The sequence below is a fragment of the Rhyacophila brunnea genome, unplaced genomic scaffold, assembly GCF_057557595.1.
Source record: "Rhyacophila brunnea isolate RB1 unplaced genomic scaffold, BYU_Rbru_1.0 scaffold_10, whole genome shotgun sequence".
NCBI lineage: Eukaryota > Metazoa > Arthropoda > Insecta > Trichoptera > Rhyacophilidae > Rhyacophila > Rhyacophila brunnea.
Window position 1 is genome coordinate 17,872,198 of NW_028232752.1, and position 27,094 is coordinate 17,899,291.

The window sequence follows — 27,094 nt, forward strand, 5'->3', positions numbered from 1 at the left end:
GTGTCGAATAACCATGGATATCTTATGAAATTAAATATTTTTTTTTTCAATTTTACTACGAATACGTTTATATTCTAAATATTTTATGGTATAAAAATATTTTAAGTGATTATGATCATTGATTGATCATTAGAATATTGGAGTTTAATAAACGAAACCTCGTAAGTGACATTTTGTTCAAAATAAGTTTTTTGCATTATTGAATATATTGGTAGTATCGGAATCTATTGACGATAGCTGAAAATTCTTAAAAAAATATTTAGCTCTTAAAAACGTTTGATGCACGTAAGTAATCCTCATACTACATACTTCATTCACTATAGATGATGAAAACATTGATTTGTAATATCAAACACATAGTGAGCATGCGAGTTTTTTCCCTCTATAAAGTTGTTATTTTGTCACTTACGAGGTGTCGTTTCTTAACCGTCGATATTGCACCGTGAGTGTAAAACCAAGGCATCTGCGAATTTTTCAATTTCGCCAACAAATGCAAAACAACTGCAAAAGTCGTGAACTTGATAATGTAAAAGTGAAGTAACTGAAAGAACATGCAATATAATGTAGATATAAACCAAATATTATGGTTTTTTTTTAGAAACTCTATTTCTCCTAACAAAACGAAGACTTCAAACCCTAATAATATATCCAAAATATGTCTTTTGCAGATGCCTTGATTTTACACTCACAGTGCGAATGTTGATTCTAATATTGAGAAAAGATAGAGCATCATATTGACACAAATAACTTTCCTACAAATTTTAATTCTATATCTTTGTCCTTTATAGGGCACCCCTTAGACTATAGATACATCTAGACGCCACCCGTTGCATTGCTAAATGAAGCTGCGTGCCTTGCGTTTGGTTTGTGAGCGAGCGAACGTATTCGTTTATAAATGTTCGAGACCATAGACCATTTCGCTAGTGCTCGCCCAAAGTGCTCGCACTAGACGCTCAGAATTAAAATATAATTTTCTATTTTTTTTACGTTATATAGTATTTTTAAGCGGTCAAAATGCAACCATTAGATAAAGATATCCATAATTTAAGTTATTTTAAAGAAATACTAGATCACTGAAATCAAAATATATAATAAAATACAAATAAATTATCACGAACATGTATCAACTTACTTATGAAACGTAATACCATCTTCTTGCTTATCAGTACGGCTACCACATTTTAAGACAACACACAGAACCATCTTTTCTACTTAATTAACCAAAAATATTTACCACTGACTTTATGTTTGACACAAAAATATTAATTTTAGCAACACGAGCTCGCAAGTTATCGACGCTATGTGAAGCGTTTCGCCCCGATTTGATGGCGATACTTTTGGAAACTGGCTTGTAGCTAGTAGACCTTTTATCTTACTCTAGCGCGTGTCGCCAGAGATTGTAAGGGTGCCGAATACTTCCTCACTCGCACTCATGCATCGTTTTTGTTCAGGCCTTGGGGCACCCACTTTTAACAAATGTAAAAAAACTGGAGTTAGCTGACATCGCAACTAATAACCCTATAATAATATAATGATTAATGTATGATGAAGTTGTTAGATGATTAGTCGATGACTGGTGAAAAGTTATAACAAGTCACAACATTATTGTTGCATTTTAATAATAATTTCTAATAACTAATCATCCATCTTGGGCCGTAATCTGTTTCCGAATTCTGAAATCTGATTCGGGCCCGGCTCTGACTTTGGCTTAATTACTATACTCGTTTTCCAGTCTTTTGTGAGGATGTCCAGGCTCGGATTGGTGACGTTCTTTTGCACCATGACTATGACATCATTCGGATTTGTTGTGTCTTCTCCTACAGACATGTCTCTTAAAAGGTCATCGATCATCGACGGACTTATCCCCGATGAGGTCTTATTGCTGTTCGTTTCTTGATTCTGAAACTAAATGAGACAATTTTTTCAAAATGTCAAACTTGTATTATATCATATTGTGTTGATGCCAAAAGTTGGTAAGTCAATAATTTAGGTATTTAGAGTTAACAACGGATTATGTGACTATATATTATAAACAATATGTAGGTATGCTAGAAGAAAATTTCAAGGCCATCCGATATATAGAACATGCACATAAATCACAAAGACATTAAGCATTATGCCTGATTTTAGAAGGCATGTCATACTTTCAAATTGCAATTACTCCATAACATGATTTCGAGATATACCAACTTTTTGCAGTAACCCTACATATATATAATATATTATATAATTAAGTACTAACAAAAAATATCATTTTAGATTAGTTTGTTCAGAGGTTATACCTATCAAGAAAAAAATAAGACATTTTTATTGACTACTTGCCAGTGTTGCCAACCGTACTATAATTATAGTATTTTTTGTACTATAATTTTCGTCCGCGTACTATGTACGATATAAAACAGGTATAGTACGCCAAAAATACTATAATTTTTAAAAATTGGCAATACATGAAAAATACCGCTTAAGTAACTCGGGACCAAAAAAAGCCATTTTGTCTTAAAAAAGGCGACGTAAGTACTTTACATTTGAATTTTGGTAAAAAACGAGACGTTAATTACCTACCTTACATGGAATTGATTGAAATTGCAGAAAAGTAATGGTCATTCAACGCGTACTATATTTTTGCCGAAATACTATAATTTTGGAAGCTCTGTACTATAATTATTCCACTTTGAAAATATGGCAACACTGCTACTTGCTAACATTTTACGAGAATGGATACTGCCATTTTTGTTTCAAACGTTTTTTTGTTTTGTTATTATTTTATTTGATGCGACTGCTTGATTTTAATAAAATAAATGGATAATAACTATTGCAAATTCAAAACAATTCAATGAGCAGTTAGTTGCATTGCAATACATGTACCTACATGTAATGATCGTATGTACAAGTATAATGACTGCTATTAGAATGTACCAGTCGCGAAGGGTGGAGATCCGACGTAAGTAATGCACACTAAACTTGGTCTGTCATACTTATTTGTTTTCATTGAACTAAGAACACAAATTGCAAATGGCATTGGCTAGTTTTTAATATTCAATAGGTACCTAAAATTATGTATGATTTAATGGTAACTTGTATTCTTAATTCAATGAAAATAAAGAAGTATGATTGGAAAAATGAGCACTATTTTTGCTGGATCTCCATAGTCTACCACCAGTGTAATGGTTTGGCTTAGACAGGATTTAGTTGAATTTTAAAAACTAACCAACACCATCTGCAATTTGTATTCTTATTTTAATGAAAATAAATAAGTATAACTGACAAAGTTTAGTATAGGTACACTATTTATGTCAGATCTCGACAGCCTACCTTCACCCTTCGCCATTGGAATATACACATTCAATTCGTATGCAATGATCGTATAAGTAAAATTATCGCTTTAAATATTTTCCACATGTGTTATAATCCTGTACTTTCCCGAGTTACATTATTATAAATTATATCTTTAATATACTCACATAGTGGCTACCATCATCAGATTCTTCCTGGCTGTCAGTACTATCTGAGTCCTCGTAATTTACATAACCTTTCAACATATCGTCTACACCACTCTGGTTAGTATTCAGAGATGCGGATACTTCAATATTTTCCGTTGGCTCTGTTTCAATATCGTCATACTGATCAGGTACAAATATTCTTATAGGAGTATGCTCACTGGCCGACTTGCTGTCTTCAGCTTTGAGAGTAAACGGCGAACCTTTAATCGGAGTGAAGACATTATTACTTTGCTTAACATACGCTGGATGCTCACTCTCAGGTATTGTGTTTTGCGAGTAATACGGATTTAGATTGATCGCATATTCCGTTTGAGAAGTTTGTTCCTCGTCTTTAGTCTTAGCCATATTGATTAAATTACTGGCGGCTTGAAGAGTTGCCAAGGTATCAGCGACTTCTCTATTTGAAAGAGACGAGACGTAATTGGAGGAAACAGCGCTATTTCCACTATTGTCAACGTGGGAGTAATATGCTGCATTATGTGGTTCTGACTCAGCGAAATCTTGTTCATATTCTGGTAAAGGCGTGGGAAGAAATTTAACCCTTCTTTCAACATTAAAGGAATCACCAGTATCTGAATCTTCTATGATATTGCTTTGGTTAGTATTTTTCTTCGATTCAAAGTTTGTCGGTGCTGCTTCGACAGTATTCCTCACGACATTGTAATGTATTTTATTGGTTTCTCTCTCATTTTGTAATGCGTCTTCAAGGTCCGCTTTTAGGGCTTCTGATTGTCCGACACTCTCCGGTCGAATGGATCCCGGTTCTACATAGTTAAATGATTGGTAATTTGGCTGGAACACGGATTGTTTGAGGAATTGTTCTTGAATCTTTTGTACATATTTGGGATCAGGTTTGAATAGGACACTTTGTTGCATGTTGTTTATGCCTCCATGTGTTGGTTGAATGTAAGCAGTGAATGGCTGAAAAGTAAGATAAATTTAATTACTAATACTGTGATTCGATGGTTTCAGATAATTCTTGAATAGTTATTATACCTGTGTTTCGGACAGAATATTTTAAAGGAACTACAGGCCAAACATTAGTAAATTTAATAAAGGAATGTTCTCGCTGAAATGTCTTATTCTTTAGTAATATGAAAGCCCAAGTTAGATAGCATTTTTTTTTCCGACCATGTCCGATCCTAATAGGATCATATGGGCCTCCACAGAGTAGAGGTTTGTATTAAGAGATTTTGTTTTTTACGAGAAATTGATGTCAGCCACTTGCTCAACCTATTAGGTGACTCACACACAAATTGAAGTATATATCGTATTACCTACACATAAACAAAACAAAAAAAATTCTGGATAAGTAGTGAAATGGTGAGTATATTTTCAAGTTTATATATATATACATCCCGCTATCATTACTGCGTCATCTAATAGGACACTTTCATTCAATCTTGCGTCCAACTGTAATACGGCGTCCGGTATACGGACTCAGAATTGAATTCATGTAATTTTACGTTTTCTCATCACCCAACCGCTCATAGAGTCTAAAACCGAAAATAGCCCAGACGCAGTTTTGTTACCTCATAGGAACAAAATATGTATTTGTAGTTTGCAGTTTTGTCGCTGACGGCGCTACTAGCGATGATTGTATATTTGTGCCTGTATATTTTGTTTACAATGTGTCGCGTGTCGTACGTCCTACGGTTGGCAACGCTGTATTCCAGCTTTTTATGCCAGCACGTGTGATGCAATAACAATAATAATTATTATTTATTCATTACTCATTCCTATGGTGTGACCTTCGGGACAGACGCGATGTATGGTAAATTAGGTAGGTAAGTATTATTATTTTATCGCAAAGATGCTTTATTGAGTTTAGCAAATTTTTGCAAAAGTTTATCACCAGCTATTTTATTGATACTCGTATGTTTTTATCAACCATCTTAACTTTATTTTGTTACTTATAGGTAATTCTTGTTTTTTTCTTTTTGTTAACCTATTTTCCATTATATATAGGGTTATTTTTTTCTTATACAATGTCATAATTGTGTTTCTACCAAAAACCTAACTTTATTTAGACATTGTTCTTGTTTTTTTTAATTATTAAATTGTGTAACTATTTTGAAGTACATATTGGGTGCCTATTATTTTTATCAACTAATGTTTCTACTAACTACCAACCTAACTTCATTTAGATATAGTTATTATTTAAAGTAGTAACTATAATACTATAACAGTTATTATAATATGAATTTATTAAAAATAATTTTGTTGCTTATGACTATTTTTCTTTCACCCAGCATCGGGTAGATCCTGGACAATGACATTATATAAAATAAATAAATATCTAGTTTTTTTGTGTTTATTCAGATGTACTTATAAGAATGTTATGCTATCAATTTTATATTAATCCTTTCTATGCCGCAATTAGTTAATTGATAGTAATTAACATAAGAATTGGTGTAATTAGGGCGTCCAAAGACGCTTTCGGCACTTAACCGGTTAAATACGCTCTTTCTCTTTGCTTATACAATTTTATAGATCCGCAAAGTATAGTTTTACTTATCACAGTAAAGGGAATCAGAGAATTATGAAACTTAATTACCACCTTCCACCAGCGAAGTGTGGAGGTAGGCTGTTAAGACCTGCCATAAATAATTCACATTAAACTTTGTTAGTCACACGTATTTGTTTTTGTTGAACTAAGACTACAATTTACAGATGGTGTTGGTTAGTTTAAAAAATTAATTAAACCCTGCCTAAACCAAACCAAAATAGTTTTGGTATATTTTGGACGATACGACAAAACTGTGTACACTTTTTCATTCATACTTATTTGTTTTCGTTGGATTCAGAATACATATTACACATACTGTTGGTTAATTGTTAAAATTAATGTTAGTTAAAATTAATGAAGCCCTTCCTAAACCAAATTATAATAGATAAAAAAATATTATATCTATAAAATGTCCAAAGTTATGTATGACTTAATTGCATAATTTTAGATATTTTATAGATATACTTACTAGTATTTATTGACCATTATCTATTATGGCTTGGTTTTCGCAGGGTTTAATTGAATTTTAAAAAGAAACCAACCGTTCTCTAGTCTTATTTCAATGAAAACAAATACGTATGACTGACAAAGTTTAGTGCACACAATGTATGTCGAATCTTACAGCCTACCTCCATCCTTCGATACTGCCACATACTATATAGAAAATATCAAGATCTACGAGACCTAAAAATAAGTATTCCAGCAAAGACGGAAGAAAATTGAGGCGGGAGAATGAACTGAAAAAGGTTGGAAAGTACCTACCCAACAAAACATAATATATCTCATATCATTAACTATAATAAAGAGTACCATTCCAATTTTTCTATTCTAAATAATAGTCTCCGAAAACTCATAATAACGCGCCATGATCATAGCGCTCTTCCCAGAACGCTTTAACATTCAATAACAACCTATCTACATACCTATTAAATCTATTAAACAAAAACGTAGAGAAATAGTGGCAACATCGCAAGACGTCCGATTGTTGGGACAATCAAACCAAATATACAAGTGGGACGCACGACATGCTACCCACTATGAAAAAATATATGAAGGACCCCCCAATGTATTAATATGAAAGGAGTTCCGATAAGCGGGTCATTGAAAGGTAGTTTTTTATTTTTGTATATTTTTATATAAACGTTTTTCAAAAATTTAAATACCTCACGGTCGTCAGATGAATGACAAAAAGAATATACTTTGTTCAAATTTACGAAAAATCAAGTCTTTCAGATGGACGCTATACTGTAGGTTTTGTAAAAGGACGCAACAATGATAGCTGGATTTATATATATATATTATATGAGTCTGGATTTAGTCGGGTTATTCATCTGCTTTCAAAAGCTTGTAACAGTCTTGCTATAATTAATAGAAGCGATCTTCGCTTATCGATGACAGTATTGCAGCCAGATATTAAACAATTCGCTAGTTTGCATCCAAACATACGAAAGATCGTAGGAACATAATTCATAAGAATTATAATATTACAGATCTAAAAAAGGTTTACAGACATTGACCTATATAGCAATAGGTAGGGGGGTCGATTTTCGAGTGGTTATTCCTTACATAGGGATATAGTGTCCTTTTTATAATAATATTCTACCCAAAACAAACCATTGTCTATACCAGGGAACTGAAATACCCAACGGGTAAGGCGATAGCAGGTAACCGTCTCGAGTAAGGAAGAATCCGGGTTAAACTTACACACGTGTCAAGAATACGTTGTACGTCGAATACTAAAAACTGCTCTCGGTTTATGCATTTACGCTCATTTAAATTGTATTACACACACTATTGCACGTGCATAATGCGTGCTTCATTTTCGTAGGACACTCACACATTCAAAACCCTGCTTCAACGTGCGGCGTATTGAATATAGCCTATCGGTATTCTATTTATTATCTGTTCTGTGGTCTACACATATAAAGTACTGTTAGCTTTATTAAGTAGTGCCCTGAAAATAAAATTAAATAGATAAGACAAGACATTTTGAATCATCTTTTAATTTCGATGCATACATAAACTTTGAAATAACAATATTATGTAAAAAAGCAAAAGCTAAAATATGCCTTTAACAAGGTCTTTTTAATTAAATTTTACCTCCACTCTATTTTGGTCCACATGTTGCATCTCGTAGAAAGTAGATTATCGATGAAGTCTTTCTCACGTGGACTCATAATACTTAATAATTAATTGATGATAATATCAAACCTGAAGTGGAACACTGGCATCCAGAGTTTGCTGATGGAAGTGTTGCTGCAACTGTGGCTGCTGCAGCAGTGGGAGAGAGTAAGTATCAGCCAATTGCTGTTGGGACGAGGATCCGCTCATCAATTGAAACAGTTCTTGCGATGTCAGCAAAGGCCCCGATGCCTGAAAGTGATACAATGGTGAGATTATCTCAAGTAGGTACCTAATAATAATTTTCATGAAATTGAGATAATAAATGCTCAGGTACACAGATGCCGCTGGTATGTAAGCCCCAGGGGTTTGTTCCAGAAAAAGTGGATGTACTGTATTTTTTAAAATTAGGATGTGTGTAATTAACCAACAAAATTATTGATAACACGAACCATATGAACTGTTATAATATTATAATAATCGCCACCCAGATTACAAAAATCGAAAAACACTGTAAACATAAACGTAGGTACATTTGTTGTAAATTTTTTAAACTCAACTTTTATAAAATATTTTACGTATTGTAATTTATGCTTTATCGTGTGTTATAAAAGAATGCTATTAAAAGAAAAATGATATAAACCGTTTTTGTCAAAGATCTTTTATAATCTAATACCGGTCTAGATATTATATTTATTCTACTTCCGATTCAGTGACGATAGTTAGGTATGTAATGCTTAATTAAAACCAAAATTTACCTGGTAATGATATGAGGATTTTAAGTGATCGAAAATAATATTTTATACATGTTGTAAATTGCGTATCCTGTAAGCCGGTTCTCATATTTAAACTCGCCTCTTTTGCTGCACAGCCATAAATCAAACCTTCTAGGAACGTCGCTCCGATGTTGGATATGAAGATTGCACACATAGGCACCTAGCGACAGTCGCCTGTAACCCCTCGAATTGTGGATATATTGGGATGCAGCGACCGGTAAGCCAGTATATGAATGACCAATTCGTAGATGTGCGTATGCCCAAGACGCATGCGATTTGTTGCTAGCAGCACGAGATGATATTTTCAAACTAAAAAGTCGGATTCCACCAATGTAAGGAGCTCGATTTGACAACGTATGTTTTGTGAATAACGATGACGTCACATCGACGTATTCGACACGTTGCAGACGAGACGAGTTTTGATGTGTGAGCCGGCTAAGATTAAAACCATCATGCCGATGGATTCAAAATAGGTACCAATTCACAAACGCTGCTCAAAGAGATTCTGTGTTAAATATCTGTAGGTTGAAATTTTGTTGTTTGGGCAAATGTCATCTGATGGAGATTCCGGCACTAGTTTTCAGGAGGTATAAGAAAATCAGTAGATAATAGGCATGTCGAAATAGAATTGTCGACCTTTCTAATAATAATAATACATTAATCTGTTTTTATAGTTAAATACCTGCGCCCTAAGAGCTGCTGTTTGGGGTAAAAAAGAATGCTTAGTCACAGCAGAGTAGGTATTCCTGGACGGAGACAATTTAGTCGTCTGAGCACCACTTTGATCGGAGCCATAAATATTATTTTGGCCGGTATATTGGTCATGGTACGACTTCTCACTGTTGTCTTCAGTCACTTCGTAATTATGGCCACCTCTCAACTGAAAAATATTTTGTCCAACATTAGGTATACAGTTACATGTTATTAGTATAGAGTTACATATAATTATAATATTGGCAACGGAAGTAAACTAGACATCGCGAATAAAAAAATTACAGCCCTGTTAAACCTTTTATGTTAATTAATACATTTTGTTCCCAACCAGTGAGCTGAATTTTTTTTATGGAAAGATATTTTCGTTATTAGGTAGGTACTAAGTTTAGGTAGCCGTTTCTATATAATAAGCCAAATGATTCTCCTCGATTTGCCACCCTTTGATAAACTGCCGCCCCTAAGCGACGCTCAATCTGCCTACCCCTACGGGACGTCACTGCGCTAGTATGTATTTTATTTGTTATTTTTGTGCTTTCGACGTAAAAGTATAGTACATATACAAAAATGTTTTAAGTGATTAATGATATAATCACCAGATATTTTTTTATTAGATCGTGTATAGATCCATCAGTATAAGTTGTCCGCTGAGTGAGGGCGCAACATGCTGACATTTGACATAACAATCAATACTTTTTTTGTTCTAAATTCAAACACCAGACGATTTATGATGGTATATCTATAGCAGAATTTATTTTAATATATCCTTAATATAAACACTTTTCATATATTATATGTGTTGCGACTTATTGCGATGTATTAGGTAACTTCGAATTTACATTTACAAGTTATGTGTAACTCCAGGTGTTACTGTATTTTTTCATTTGAGAGTTTGTATGAACATTAGTGCAGTATTCCCAGAGGCTCTTTTTTGCTCATTGCAATACCAGCTTTAGTTACAATATTTATAGAATAAGGCTTTAAGTATTGAGGTTTGAATATTATGGTACCTACCTTTGTTTGATAGCTCATCTTTGGTGCATCGATATAATTGGTATAATCAGGAACAACGATTGGTTTGTCTGCTAAGCTGAGGTTTGGCGCTGGAATTGTATGAATTGGTCCTGGAAATAATTAAATTATCGATAAGTAAACGTTTTTAAAAGCAAAGTTCAATACTTTAATCAATTCAGCATTGCAAGATATCTATTGTGTACTTTTGTATAAAAATGTGAACTTTGGCACGATATCACAAAGGTCATATTAATCAAAATATACCAAGGAGCCCCTAAATACCGAAATGGAGGCCAAATTTTCAGTAGGTATTATATAGGGTTTGCAATACCGGTATTTGAAAATCGGTTTATTGGTTTAAAATTGGTTTTAAAATACCAAAATACCGGAAATTTTCGGTATTAAGAAAGCACACTAATTGTGTCGCTAAATTTCAAAACCCGCTATAACACTTTTTTGAAATAATTAAGTTATATATTATATCGTTGGATTCGTTATTAAAATCTCTTCATGAAGATTTTATCGCCTCTCTCAAAATCCGCTACGATTAACTGTCATTTATGAAACAAAATCAATGTGTCTATCAAATCCCGCTATAACACCACTGAAACATTCAAAAATCTTTTTAGCTCAAAAAGTTTTTATTGATTTTCTCAACATAATGAAAAAGTGTTATAGCAGGTTTTGAAACTCAGCGACACAATTTATGTTTTTGAAAATGAATTATTATAAGTTATGTGCTGCTAAAATGCAAATGCAACAGATGTGAAATAATGAAAAAAAAAACTATCAATAATATGATATTAATTATATAATTGTCGCGATGAATTATCATAATATTATTTCGAAATAGTAAACATCCGTGACAAATGTTCAATTATTCTATAATTATGGATGACTGTATAAGCGTTGAATTTAAGAAGCTTTTCTTGCAGCCGGATTTATTTGCACTTGATGAACACTAGCTTTTTTGAGGGCTTTAGTTAAAATTATCAATATACTTAATAAATTATTTGTAAAAACCACCAGTTCTACAATATTATGGACCAATACATATTTTTAAATGTCAACATAATAACTGTAGGTATATAGGTTTTTGCTATAAAATAATGTTTTAAAGAGATTTTGATAGATATATTTACTTTTGAAGTACTTCTGTTTTTTTAATATTTTAACGAATAAGTACCGGTATTCAATAAGAAATACCGAAAAACCGGTATTGACATTTTCATTCGGTATTGCAATCCCTAGTATTATACAATTAATTGCCGTCCGATTTGATTGATTTTGTGGTGTTGAAAACTAATTTGAAATTTAACTTTTTGGAAGCTCATAAAATAAGTACTTACTAAGATGGTGACCATTTAAATTTTTATATTTTCAGTTCAAATAATATGTGTTTTAGTGTGCTGAATACTAATTCGAAGTTAAATTTGACATTATGTAATTGGAAACTCATAAAATATCAAAATGGCCATGTGCTTCACGGTGATTAAAGGAAATTGTGGTCTTCTGGGTAAATTCTGAAGCGGTTTAATTTCTTAAAAATAATCGTTAACCATTAGGTCGATGTACGAGGGTGGGTCAATAATTCCTTAGAAAAAAGCATTAAAACAGTTTTTATTTTTGTATTTTTTTTTTATTTCTCAACATAATCTCCTTGGAGCTCAATACACTTGGTTAGACGTTTCTCAATTTTTATTAAACCGTCAGAAAAATAAGTTTTCGGAAGGTCCTCAAAATAAGCATTTGTCCGATCGATGACTTCTTCATTTGAAAAAAAACGTTGTCCACTTAGCCATTTTTTTAAGTTTGGGAAAAGGAAAAAGTCACTGGGGGCTAAATCTGGCGAATACGGTGGGTGGTCGACCAATTCGAACTTCAATTCTTCAATTTTAGCCATTGATCGTAAACATGTGTGAACACGGGCATTGTCCTGATGAAAGAGGATTTTTTTCCTGTTTAAATGAGGCCGTTTTTCTTCAATTTTGTTTTTTAGCTGGTCCAATAAAGATGCATAATAATCCCCTGTTATTGTTTTTCCTTTTTCCAAATAGTCAACGAAAATAATTCCACGTGCATCCCAAAATACAGTAGCCATAACCTTACCAGCTGATTTTACGGTTTTCGCCTTCTTTGGACATGGTTCGCCTTTCGCAATCCACTGCTTTGATTGTTCTTTCGTCTCGGGAGTATAGTGGTGTATCCATGTTTCATCTACAGTCACAAAGCGACGAAAAAATTCATCCGGATTGCGTTGCATGAGCGACAACAGGGCTTTAGAGGCCACCACCCTATTGCGTTTATTGTCGACTGTGAGCAAACGCGGCACCCATCTTGCAGAAATTTTTTTCATGCCCAATTTGTCATGTAAAATAGAAATGACGCTACCTTTTGAGATCCCTGTAACCTCAATTATCTCACTCAACTTTAATCTTCGGTCACTTAACACCATATCGTGGATTTTATTGATCATTTCTGGTGTAGTCACCTCTACAGGACGTCCTGAGCGTGGTTCATCCTTTGTTGATGTACGACCACGTTTAAATTCATTTAACCAGTTATAAATAGTTGCAAGTGAAGGAGCAGATATGCCGTGAACTAAATCCAACTCATTTTTTATTTCCTTTGCTGTTAACCCTTTTATATTAAAATGTTTAATAACAGCTCTAAACTCAATTTTCTCCATTTTCCATTTTTCCATTTTCCACAAGCAAATTTTTTTTTTAAATGTACGAGAAACACACAACAACCCGACCAATCTGATTGAAACTTCGCAGCATACTGAATCGGTAGTGCCGCTGCATGAAAACAAACCGCTTACAGTACTAGTCGCGCCACCTGTCGGCTTTTCTAAGGACTTATTGACCCACCCTCGTATACTGCTGTTAACTCTGTACAATTTATTTTTCCGAGCTGTGCCACTGGATTGTATAATTCAAAGCAAGATAATTGATCAATATTATGTCTTCCAATAGAACCACCACCTGTTTTGTTATTTCACAACTTTAGACTTATAGCGCCTGTACATGTGCATGGATTTATTTGCAGCAATAGTGAGGTTTTTAAACTATCATGACAATAACTGTTTATATATTTATAAAAGTGTTGACTCTCTCTCCAATCTCATTGTTCAAGAGTAAGCGAGACGCGATGTTGTCATTTTATTGTGCTATTTGAACTTTGAAACTTCCAACTTGCATGACAATACGTGTTTACATGTGCATTTTCTTGTTATGGCCGCAATAATACGTACTGTCGGCAGTAAATCCATGCACCTGTAAACGGGGTATTATAATTTGATATGTTTGACTGTTAAAATAATATTCGTTCATATTAAGTAATGGTTCTTTTATCAGGTAAGTATGAATTTACTAACGTTGTAGTGAATAATTGTGAAGAATGATCCTAAAATCGAATTAAAGATATGAGTAAGTTAATTGCAAATTAATTAAACCAGGTGAGCTTGGGGGTCAATATTAAAATAACTTGAGTTAATTTTCTGGAATAGGTACCTTTCTGTCATATTATATTACTTGAGAGCATTACTTTCAGAGGAGTCAATATGAATCGATTGGGTATATTTATTTATCTGGACAACTCATTGTACTATAAAGGTCCTCATAGTTCAATGCGTGATGCATTCGCTGTGTGAGGTCACAATACATAATTCGTGGGGTTGCTGCCAAAAGTTGGTAAGTCGATAATTTAGATATTTATAACTTACAACGGATTATGTGTGCTAGAAAAAAAATTCAAGGTCATCTGATATAGAACATGCACATAAAGTACAATTAAATTAGCATTACCTATGCCTGATTTTAGAAGGCATGTCAAATATCAAATTGTAATTACTCCACAACATGATTTCGAGACTTACTAACTTTTGGCTGTAACCCCACAAACAGTGGCGGCCGGTGATAATAAAATTAGGGAGTGCAAATAAAGACATGCATTTTTCTTTTCATGGTATTGAAAAAAAAACTGTAATAACCTTCGTAGTGGAGGTAGGCGTATGCTAAACGACGCTTACATTCACGGACAGCATTTTTTTGTTGCTAAAGTTACAAATTTCAAGCCTCTGGTATGATAAGTATGATGCAAAAGGCAATAGGTACCTACACATCTTTTTCGATTTTTATTGTACCTAATTACACTTCATATATGCTGACATAGTTACCACGTTTGTCACTCGTAACTTCCATAAATCGTAACTGATGTAAGTATTTTAGACATGTGTCATTGAGAAAAGCCGCAAAATCCTCATTTGTCATCCCACATTATTCTCATATACGCGCGGTATCATTTTTATAAATACTAGGCATGGATCATTAATTTTCCAACGGAATATCACTTGTGTTAAAAATTTGCTACTTTTGTACACCTCAACTCCAGAATTGCACTCCAAATGGGACTGATTTGAAAGACATTCAACGTCAAAAATAATAATAAGTATAAGTAGGTATATTTTATGTATTATGTTACCGACTTAATTTGCTGTAGATTTATAATAAAATTATTTAGTTTAAAATAATTAATAAGTTTAAAATATTAAAAAGTTTAATTTTGAAATGGAAAATAATTATAAAATCGTATTCGTATGGTGAGATGGCTGTACCTAACTCAATGATCACAATATTACTCTAATCGATATTTTGATTGATTCAATATTAACATGGCGCATCACACAACGGAGCGTTTACCTCATAACGTATGAAATAATAATATGCCTAGTATTTTAAAATACTGCGCGGGAACCTTTTACCTACTTCATACGTACGTACAATAATATTATTATAAACGCGCCAGTAAATCGCGACATCTGTTAGTTATACTTGAAGCACTAGGAGGGAGAACATTGCACAAAGCAAGGTAAAAATTGTACGTTCAGTGAGGTACATATATCGGCAGCATGCAAAAAAAATCGTCTACGGTCGGGCAGCACAGATCCTCTTTCGAACATTCAACAAATACTATGAAAGACGTACATGTATGCAGGCATCCAGCTCAGCGGCCGGTTAAAATACGCCAGAAATACGTACGTGGATGCGCGTAGCGTACGGGCGACAAATTAAAGATAGTTTACAATAATTAATTATTACAATATGTAGGTATTTGAATACGTACATATTATTACATAATAATTTGGGAGATCAGTGCACATTTGCTCCTATACAAGAGCCGTCCCTGCCCACAAATATAGGTAGGTGTGTGATTTAATCAAGTCATGGGTGTTTCTGTGACGTTTTTCACTTTTGAAATTTATGCCCTTGAGGTAGTGATAAAAGTAACTTTTTACATGCGCTTTAAAAAATAAGACTTAAGCTCAGATTGCATTAGCAAATTTTGACACCGATCGTGTGTCCCGATTGTGTAACGTTATTTTAAATTGTTTATGACGATTTCCGAACATTCTAACTTTACCAATTATCAATCTTGGCCACGACTCCAGGGATTGATCCAAAATTACATTTCATGATCGGCAAAGATTGGGGCAGAAGATCAGTAAGGGAGTATGCCAGTATACTTCGAGCTTTGTATACTTATTTTAAATTTAGCTTGATCAATTAATTACAGCCCGAGTTTAGACACCCTAACCATAAAACTTATTTTTATACACAAGCTATAAAATATGGCTCCTGGAAATGTGAAATTTTCTCATTATATAAGACAGTAATAATATATTTATAGGCATAATAATTATTACAGATTCAACCAGTTCTACAAGAAATAATTGTGTCAAATAACCAATTCTTGTGCTGGTGTATTGTATATACAAGTGATTAAATATAAAAACCTCCGTCACCGTCGATCCTAATTGGGTACATCATTGGTCTCGTAAGTGCCTGTGCGCTGGGTCCTGTCACTAGCTGGTTTCCATTAGACGTCGCGTGACTTGACAGGAGATTCTGCACGTTCGTCGAGCCAGCGATAAGATTATGTGTTGGTGTCTGGGTCAGTTGTGAAGTGTGTACTGGAGACTGACTTAGAAGGAAACTGTGCGATGGAGACGGGGCGGGCATAGGTTTGTGCTGAGGAGCTGGTAGATATTTCTGTGTTTGAGGCTGTCCGGTGACGAATCCGTATGGCTGTTGATATCCTGTAAATTGGGTTACCAGAATAAAAGTAAATTTCAGTATATGTATTTCAAATTTAGTAACTTCTTTTTCACAATCCATGACTTGAATTACTATTAATAATTGTACATGTGTTTCTTTTTTTTACTCTCCTCCGAGTGTCGCAAATTGTTTTTTTCAATCAACAATTATTATTGTATATTTGAATCAATTTGCCCAACGAGTTGATAGTACCTACCTAATCCAATTCTCGTAAAACAGCAGAAGTCCATAGAGTATCATGGTAACCGGAAAATATAGAACATGATAATTTTTTCTATAATCTAAGATGATAATATAACAGAATAGTGACAAAACAGTACAGCCAGTGGAAAAATAAAATATTAATTCTTGTCCTATATATTTATAATTAAATTCTTATAAAACTTAAGTTTATATAAGAAATATAATACCTAAATATTTAATATATTATAATATAAATTGAGCGATGAGTTTAAATTACGTAATTTCCTATACACATCAAAAATCATTAGATAAAATTATTTTTTATTTTTAAAAACAATCTATACTATTTATTTATATGTGATTAAATGCCATATAATTTATGCGCAAAGGTTTTAGGCTTGGCGATTGAAGCCTACCATATTGCATACAATGCGATTGACAGACTGAGGTCACGTGACGTAATGTTCATATATAAAAACATGATCATTCCTAGACGAATAATCGGTTAAATACGTTAAAGGCAGATGGCGCTCTGTGGCACATTTTTTTAAACCTTTGACAGATTATTCTGTAATCACTATTTCTTTATAATAAATTCCTACATATATACAACATATGTTGTAGGCAAATAAAATTATTTCTATAGAATAAAAATAATTAAATGATTATATAAATATGTCAGTGAGTAGGCTTTAAAAAATAATAGCCTAGTATGGAGTCTTCGCCACTGCTATGTACTACATAAGACTGTCTTAAAAATTGGAAAACTACAGCTCATGATAAACATACATGGAAAGATGTCGTAAAGCCAATAATTAATTATGAAAATAAATTCTTACGAGAGAATAAGTACAAAGAATCTACAACCTTTTTTACCTGAAAACAATTTGTGTGATGAAGTTTGTCCTGGCAAGAAGTTAAAGGATGCCCCAGACAAAAGATTCTTTGGCGGTCCCGCCAATAGTTGGTGCTGTGCGCTGGCCATCAAGGTGGATGTAGCAGGACTTGTCCGGAACGGGTCCTTGACTCCAGTAGGTCGGAAATTGATAGGCATCTTCCATAAACCTCCGCTGTACATACTGGGAAGTTTTACGACTGGTTTTGGCCCTCTGTAAAAAGTATAAAAATTACGTGTCCATATTTACTATAATATGTGAATGTATATTGTTTTCTTATGAAGAATATTTCAGTTGATATACTTAAGAGCATACATAAGTGAAACGGCAAATAATTTTATTGTCAACAATAGGTGGGGCGAAATTTCGCATTAGTCGCCAATCGCCAAGATTCGAGGTGGGAGCACGTCGATTTTTTTTTGTGATGGCGTCGTAAGAATATATTCTTATATCGTGTAAAGATGACTAAAAAAAGCTATGCCTGTACTCGAAAAAGAAAACATATTATATTATTATTATTACTAATATAACAATCAACATAACACTAAATGGACGCATGTTAAATTTTATGACAAATTATGTTCCGTTCGGCACGCGTCATTAGCACAATGCGCGCGTCGCATAGTTACGATCTTTTTTGAACATGGCTCAGCTGAGGTAAATAAAGCCTTGTCTGATTCAGACATTTATTGGTAACTATAATTTTCTGGATCCAAATGATTCTATTTGTCAATGCGGAAGCGATAATGAAGATATAAATCACGTTGTTTGGCAATGTCCACTTTATTATGGTCAAAATTCAAACTCCTTGAAAATTTAAGAAGTCCAAATGATCAATTAACACCTAATTTTGAGATGTTCATAGCTCAGCCAAACATCAAAGCGTTTTTTTGTATATCCAAATGTTTCTGAGAGAATGTAACCAGCACTTGCAAGTATCAATTATAGTACTACATGATTGAAGCTAACATGCAACAATATTATTACCTAGCCATTACAAAGAATGTGTGTGTTTTTTTTTAAATATAATATAATCATTAATATCGTATAAATGAAATGTACATAACAACAGTGCACAAATGGAATGTAGCCCCTCGTAGTCCAGTGTGTAAGGCACCAACCTTTCATCCGGGGGTCCTGAGTTCGATCTCGGTGAGGTCACAACATATTTATGTGATTTTCTCAAATCATAGGTATCTGTGATTGTTTCTCTTTAATTACTACATACACTACTGTCATTGGACCGCATGGCATATTGTACTGTTAGATATTATATAAATATAATAATATGTCAGTAGCGAAAGGTGGAGGTAGGCCGTTAAGATTCGCCATAAATAGTGCACATTGCATTTTGTTAGTCATACGTAAGTATTTGTTTTATTGAACTAAGACTACAGTAAAGTTTAGAGATGGTATTGGTTAGTTTTTTAAAAATCAATTAAACCCTGCCTAACCAAACCACAAAAGTTTTGGTAAGTATATTTTGGGCAATGCGACAAAATTGTGCTCACTTTTTAATTCATATTAATTTGTTTTCGTTGGATTAAGAATACATAATATTACACATATTGTTGGTTCATTTTTTTTAAATTCATTATGCCCTGCCTAAACCAAACTATAATAGATAAAAAATATTATTCTGTCTGTAAAATATTCAAAGATATGTATGATTTAATTGCATAATTTATAGATAGACGAGTATTTTTTTTACTATTATCTGTTTTGGATTGATTTGCGCAGGGTTTAATTGAATTTTAAAAACTAACCAGCACCATCTGTAAAATTGTAGTATTATTTCAATGGAAACTAATACGTATGCCAGACAAAGTTGAGTGCACACCATTTATGGCGGATCTTAATAGCCTATCTCCGCCGTTCGCCACTCATATAATATATGTACATCCTAGCTTTTCACAAAAGTGTCGTTCACTGATTGGCAGTTTTGGAAGTAAAGTCATACTTATTCGATTTCGAATATATTTTGTTATGGCTGCGATAAGAGAAGAGCAGTGTAAAGTTTGTCGCCTGAAAAAAATAGCCACTGAACCATACGAACTTATCACTGTAGTGCGCATCATTACAATGATTGGTATTATATAACTATCCGCGGCTTACACATGTCTCTAATCCAAGATAGGTTTTGATTAAAACAGTGTACGTAACTATTTTGTAATTACGGAAATATAATAACAATGTTAAAACAGTTTTAACCTTAATTGTGTAAGATTGAGATTTATAGAAAGCATTTTATTACTAAAAGTCAAATTAACATTCCAAAAAAAATAATTAATTCATATTAAAAAGCTCTTACACAAAATATAGCTTGTAAAACAATAGTTACTAACATTTATAATTAGATTTGTGAATTTTCACAGCAACTTAACTCGAGATCGAGTTCATACAATGGCGGCAAAATCTTGTTTGATGGTGATAAATAATGCTCCAACTCATAATAGGTTATATATATTTTTTTAATAATACAGAATTAACAATGTAACCGTTTGAGATTTTCAGAATTATTTATTATTATTCAAATTTTACCGCTCACACTTAATTTAATTTTGACAATTCGTATAGAAATCTGGTACACAATTAAAAATGCCTCTCATTATTTCACAGAGACAAAAGAATTAAACTGAAAATAATGGTATGGTGAGATGTACAGGGTACAACCTGAAGTGCAGGGGTAACTAAAGCATGCGTTTTTTTTCTAGATGCCTTCATTCGCATTTACTATCAAGGTTTCTGTAAGGACTTTGGCACGCAAACTACTCTACTTGATGCTAGTGAAATGAAAAATGTGCCGGCTGAGAAAGATGCCATATTATTGAAAACCATTTGTCTACCCGCCTAATTTGAATTCGGCCAGGGCCTATGAAACCACCTTGCAAAAACCCTGGAAAATTCTTTGTAGCACAAGGCGGTGTTGATTATGATGAATATTTCTTAGCATATTATTCTAACTTATATGACTGCAATCACTGGATCTGAAAAGAGCCATCTTTGCATGTCACCGTTTATTATTTTGATTCTTTTATATTACGTTGCGGCGCAGGAAAATAATTATTAACCGTGTTACGCAATAATGTTTGAAGATCTGCTTGAAAATCTGTGGGTAGCGTATTCGAATCCCGTGTTTTGAGAATTTACACATTATTTTTAGGTGCGTTTGAAACCAGGACTTTGAGCCAATATTCCCAAGAAACATTATACCTAAATTACGTTGCTTTTCAAGCACATGACAATAAGACATAAATGTAAAGCACAGTCACAATTATTGACTAATGATTTGAAGCTGAATTCAGTGTACTATTAATTTTATGGCAATGAAATCAAGAAACTTATTGTCCTCAAGTATTTACTGCCAGGAATAGGGTGTAAATTAAACTATTGCGACAATAACTGTTGTAACCACACAAATATGGTGACTGTCGAGCCAATTTCATTTTTCAAGTGTCAGCGAGATGCGTTTGTTGTTGTTGCGTGCAGGTTTTGTGGGGTGCACGGTGTAGTTCTTATAGTTTGCCGCCAGCGCATCTATTCTATACACAAGGCTGCTATCGGCTGCCGTCGGCCACTATCGAGGGTAGTTTATCATATTATGTATAGGTAAATCGTTTTACAGTGCCACTGTAGAATGATTTACCTATATCTATGTATTGAGGTATTATAATTTTTACAATAAATTAGCTGTAATTGTCATAATAAGTGTTAACAGTAGGTACCTACCTCTCTTAGTTGTGTTAACTTTTAGAGCGAGATAAACAATTTAAACGGCTTACTTATTGTAACAATTATTATAATACATCAATATATACAAATGGTAAACAATGCAAGTTTCAAAAAAAATGTTAAGTAAAAATTCAGAAGACGCTAAACATTTTTGATCTATGTATGCAGTGTCGCAACTTGCACTACAGTTAGTGTTTAAATTTGCTTTATATTGTTATTGTCGCGACAATGCATACTGCCAGCAGTAAAACCATTCATGTGTAAATGGGCTGCGTATAACTCAAGATTTAAACCATATTATAGCCTAATCCAGAAGACAACACACTTCTTATTATTTTTATGTTTCCGGTTTTCAAGAGATTCAACATTGATTCATGACAATTTACAACGTAATCCTTATCACTTGAGATTCTATAGAAACACGTGTTGTATAACATATGTGATAAATACCATTAAAATATGCATTTATTTATCTCACCTGTAAATTTGTGGGGGACCTTTAGGCATCATGAATTGTGTGTTAAAGGCGACCGCGGCCCCCGTTGGCCACCTGGGACGGGGCCTACCAGGAGCTGGCCTCATAGAGAGACCGGGTTGCCCTGAAAACTGAGTTTCTCCAATTGACACCACCGCGCAGACACACATGAGTGAAACTTGCCACTAAAAAGAAGTAGAAAAAACAAGTTAATAAAGAGAGTAGGTAATAATATGAATAAAATGTAATACAAGACCTGACAGTATTTTGCTGAACGAATGAGTTAACTCATTTAGTGCTAACACCGCGACTGGCGTATTTGGAGTACTTGGCCATTATATATAATTAACGTGTTATTTAAATGTGGTAATTAAAAGATAATTAAAAGGTTAGCAGTGATTGCGTTAAGTATGGTTGCATTGATGACTAGTTATTGAAAAAAAAACTAATATTCTCTACATTTTGTATCTAACCATCTAAGGCATCCATTGTTTGTTTTAATATTCCGACGCAGATGATACAAACGGACACTAGAATTATTATGATCGTTAGGCCACGCGCATTCGATAACTACCTGTGATTGAGACGTGTCGCAATAACCCGTAGGTGAGCAGGTAAAGCTTCATATCAGGTGTATATCGCTAGACGCATAGTGCTGAATGTCCGGGTATGAAGAATATATCCAGACAAGTGCGGGGTACGTGGCTGAAACCACTAGAAGCTATTCTTATTCTTCTTCTTTCACCCCCCCAGTATTGGGGCATAAAGTAAGCACAAGTTCGCGCCACTTCCCTCGGTCCATCGTCAACTCTCGCGCCTCACACCATGCCAGACCTGCAGCGCGTATATCGCTTTTGTAGCACCACTTTAAGGTGAGGGAGGGTCAACCGCGGCGACGGAACCCTTGAGGCTATGTCGCAATGTCACAAAGGCGCACAACTCTGGCGGCATCCGGAACACGTGTCCCAGCCACGTGTAGCGTCTCTTCGTGATTACCTCAATCACCGACGGCTGCCGTATCCGCTCACGAACTCGAGTGATTGTAACGCAGTCGTACCAATGTACCCCTAATATTCGGCGGAGATATTGATTATCAAAGCACAAAAGTAGATACCTTTGAAGCTTGGTATAGGTAAATCATTATACAGTGGCACCATGGGTACGGCAAACGCGGCTTGCAGTTGTAGTGGTATTGTTTGCTAGCATTGAAACAGGCATTATCGCAAGCAATTCAATACACCGCAAATTGCCTATGGTGCCGCTGTAGAATGATTTACCTATAATATACCACGTCTGATAGCCATACAGGAGCACAGGTAGCACGCACGCTACTAACTATTAGTAGTAGGATTTTACTTGAATAATATTATAAATGAAAAGTGGCAGGTGCTATTGCTTATATTTGATGTTTTGTTTTTATATTATACTGTAGCCCAAAAAGGTTTCTAAAATGCAAATGTTTATTTTTGCCATATGGATAAGGCGGGCCAGAGTGTATGTATAATATATTATTTTCTACATTAAGATGACAGAGTTATCTACCTATTAAAGGTTGGAAAGTTATATGAAATGGGGCTAGGCAATACTCGTGTGGAATTCAAATAACTTATTACTTATTATTCTAAAACACGCGACAACAGGAGATCACTTACTGAGATAATTATATTGTGAAAAGCATTATATTTAAAATGTAATATGTATAGGAAATGGCACAGTATAATGAGGATACTTTAGCGTTGTTTCGATGTAATGTTATTTTATCATACAACATCAAAGATATAATATTTTCTCCATTCATGTGACTGTCAATTTATCGCGAAGGTACCTGCTATATAAAATAAATATGACCGTTTGTAAAAACTTCGTATTATTTTTGAACGACAAAACGTCATTGTGCGAACTGATATTTTGGTTCTAGTCAGTTATGTGGAATACAGCGGCAAACACATTTGAAAATACCCTATATACTGGATTATTTGTTAGTTTGGGTTAGGTTACGTTAGGTTTGGTAAGGTTAACCTAACACCTAATCCTGTATATCGGCTATTTTCAAAATGTGTTTGCCGCTGTATTTCACATAACCGACTAGTACCGATATTTTTTTTAGTTTTTGATTGTGATAGTAATTTGAATTTTTCTTATTTCTTGGCAATATATTCCAGGGTAGGATTTGGACACCTCCACTGACTCCCATCCTTCTCCAAGATCGCTTTCGCTGATGATCGCGAACTCCTTGAAATTAAATCATCTTTTGAGCGTTCAAGACTCTCCACCTCTCTCGGTTCTTTGCTTCTCTCAAGGTAGAGTGAAGGCTGATCCTAGTAAACACCTTCACTTGTTTGTTCTTCCTCTACTTCGCCTTCGCTGAAGGCTTCTCAAAACTACCAGTCTCTTCAGAATATCCGGTCCGCGCTGAATAATATGGCCCAAAAAAACTGCAGAATGCATTCAAGAGATATTATCGACAGCCGTTCCTTTATCTGCAGTTTCTGGATCAGCCGTGCACACATAAAAATGTTTGCATCTATATCAATTGAGAGGTATATTTTCAAAGTGAACTTATTCCACTACTTGACGAAAATGAGTTATGGATGCCGGAATAAAGAATAAAATTGTGAACAAGTATTTTTTGTATAGAATAACCTAATAGCATTCAATCCAGTAGAAAAATCAACTTCAAAATCAGTGTTACTAACAAAAGTAACTTTTTTCAATACAAAAAGCATGTGTAATATCAACACCGTAAATAGTTTTTTTGGCTTTTGCCAAAATTTTGTTGAAGTGGAATAAGTTCACTTTGAAAATACACGCCTCTGTAAAATATCTATTGATTTTGAGGGGGCGGGAGCGAGTGGAATTAACAAAATCTAGCAGCTGCCACCGACTTCGAAATTTACCCCGCCCGTGGAATATCACAATGTTCTGGACACATTCCTCATACCCAGAAACTTTGAGTCTAGCGATAAACACCTGGACTGCAGGTGTAACTAAGTGTGCTTACCAACGAGTTATTGCAAGGTGTCGCATCCACAAGTGGTTATCGAATACACGCGGCTTAACGGTGATAATTATTAGGATCGTTTGTATCGTCCGTTTTAGACATGCCTCATGGAAATATTAGCGCAATACCAATTTGTGAGTGCCATGGGTCTAACAAGGCACAGGTCTTTTAATATTGAGAGGGGTGGGGGCAATTCGGTGAGAAAGCTTTTCGACAGCAAATCATCCGGGTAGCGATCCTCAGTCATGAGGCCTTGACGAAAAAGAAGAAGTAATATTCGATTTACATAAATAGTTTATACATGCCTACAAACTTATCTGTAGAATGGCGAAAAATGGAAGTGCGAACTACCATAGGATGTCATTTAGAAAATGTCATTCGAATGTCAGATTTTGTTTGGTTACGAGTCTTGATTGGGTAGTTTTCGACAGTGGCTTTCCCATTACATTTTTCAGATAAGTTTGTAGGTCTGTACCTATATTTTTTGAGAACCACTATAATTTATAGAGGAAGGTTTTTCATACTACAGTAGTGTTTTTATAACAACGTTTTTATTAGCTCGTATTCTTGTTTGTCTGGTGGTTGTTTGTTTAGGACAAATCTTGCAATCGATTTTTAACTAACTTACCGACTAGCTAGACATTTGAAACTTTTAGAATATAACAGAACACGATAAAGATGCATTCTTTTAATACTTTTAGCCATTTTTTAAGTAGAATTGAATTCATTATCAGTTAATTCTGTTTTGTATGGAAAGTTATTTTGGAAATAATTCGTAATAAGAAAAAACACTATAATTGGTTGCTAAGGGGGTCCTAGCAAGTAAATTATTAATATATACGTGCGTTACTATGGAAATAAACATGAAAAGTCAAAATGACATTCCAGTATTCTATATTTGGTCAGTATTTCTATCAAGTACAAAAAAAGTATTTATTAATACATAGAATTGTCAAGTTTATATGATTCAACAGAAAATTTAAAAACGTGGTATATAAAAAGTTCTTTTTATCTTGTAATTATTAAATTTAGTTATTAGTCCGTTGCTTTTAGTATTTTCAATGTACTATCAAGTATAAGAAAAAGTGAATGTGTCACTATTATATTTCGATACGTACAAACATTCTTCACTACATTTTCTCGCTCAGCAAGATCATAAAATTATTTTACGAGTAAGTAACACTTGTTAAAAAAAAAAGAAATTTCTACGTGTAAAGCGATAAACGCATGTCAAAAATGCCTCGAGTGACTTTTTCCCAAATACCAGAGCACTTTCTTTCAAATCAAATATATGAAAATCAATAAATCAGGCTATGCCTAGGTCTTAGATAGCTTTGTGTAATAATTTGTAACTATATACCATTTTGGAATTACTAATTTATTGGTATCAACTACTGAACTAGTCTATTGATAAACTTGTATTGGCGTATATTGTATACCTATATGCATTTATAACAAATTAGAGGTCGGAGAATTTTAAGATTTATTAATTCACATTTGGTTTATTAATATGAGTAATAGAAGCATGCCCCCCGTGTATTGAATAATACTGAGATACCGGTATTGCAATCCCTAGTTGGTAACATACGTTGGTTGAACACTTTTGAAGATACTATTCAGGCGTCCAAATGTACTCTATAAAAGTTTGGTACTGCGAGCAATCCCATCATACACATCACCATCAGTTGAGTACCGTTGATGAAGTTTATTTTTTTTTTTGCAAAGTAGTTTATGATTGACTATAGTCTATTGATATACTGTGCAATGTTGATGGCTCAATATACGTTTATTTAATATACTGAAAATCGACTTATTGACGATTACTTACACGCAGTAGAGATCCATGATACGTATGTTTTATATTGTTAACATTTCAAAGTAACTACGTAACAACAAAAAACTAAAGATTGAGAAATGCGGGAAGAACTAAGAGATGTCCACATCTAGCAACTTTTGACGATGAATGTTAACTTACATGATGGACAGGTAAGCTTTCAAATATAACAGTTGACACAGTTGTAAAGCTATTCTAGTGTGGAGGAAATTTACAAAGCGTG

At 34.0% G+C, this 27,094-nt stretch overlaps 1 protein-coding gene across 1 annotated transcript; it reads right to left on the reverse strand.

The window, feature by feature from the left end:
* Positions 1 to 1,635: 1,635 nt before the first annotated feature.
* LOC147078951 (uncharacterized) lies at positions 1,636 to 25,284 on the reverse strand. The gene is made up of 10 exons (XM_085955674.1): positions 25,192 to 25,284; positions 22,040 to 22,221; positions 17,810 to 18,042; positions 16,429 to 16,731; positions 10,632 to 10,741; positions 9,589 to 9,786; positions 8,221 to 8,382; positions 4,067 to 4,421; positions 3,462 to 4,000; positions 1,636 to 1,905 (listed from the first exon to the last, which is right to left on the reverse strand). Exons 1-10 carry the CDS (start codon positions 25,282 to 25,284, stop codon positions 1,636 to 1,638), a joined length of 2,445 nt encoding a protein of 814 aa, XP_085811800.1.
* Positions 25,285 to 27,094: the final 1,810 nt, after the last annotated feature.

What these genes read in the sequence shown, in the direction of transcription:
- LOC147078951 (XM_085955674.1), bottom strand. Translation starts at nt 25,284, where the DNA reads ATGACTGAGGATCGCTACCCGGATGATTTGCTGTCGAAAAGCTTTCTC. An exon ending in TATTAAAAGACCTGTGCCTT is followed by an intron (nt 22,222 to 25,191) that starts GTTAGACCCATG and finishes ACTTCTTTTTAG; the next exon opens with TGGCAAGTTTCACTCATGTG. An exon ending in ATCACACAAATTGTTTTCAG is followed by an intron (nt 16,732 to 17,809) that starts GTAAAAAAGGTT and finishes CCCAATTTACAG; the next exon opens with GATATCAACAGCCATACGGA.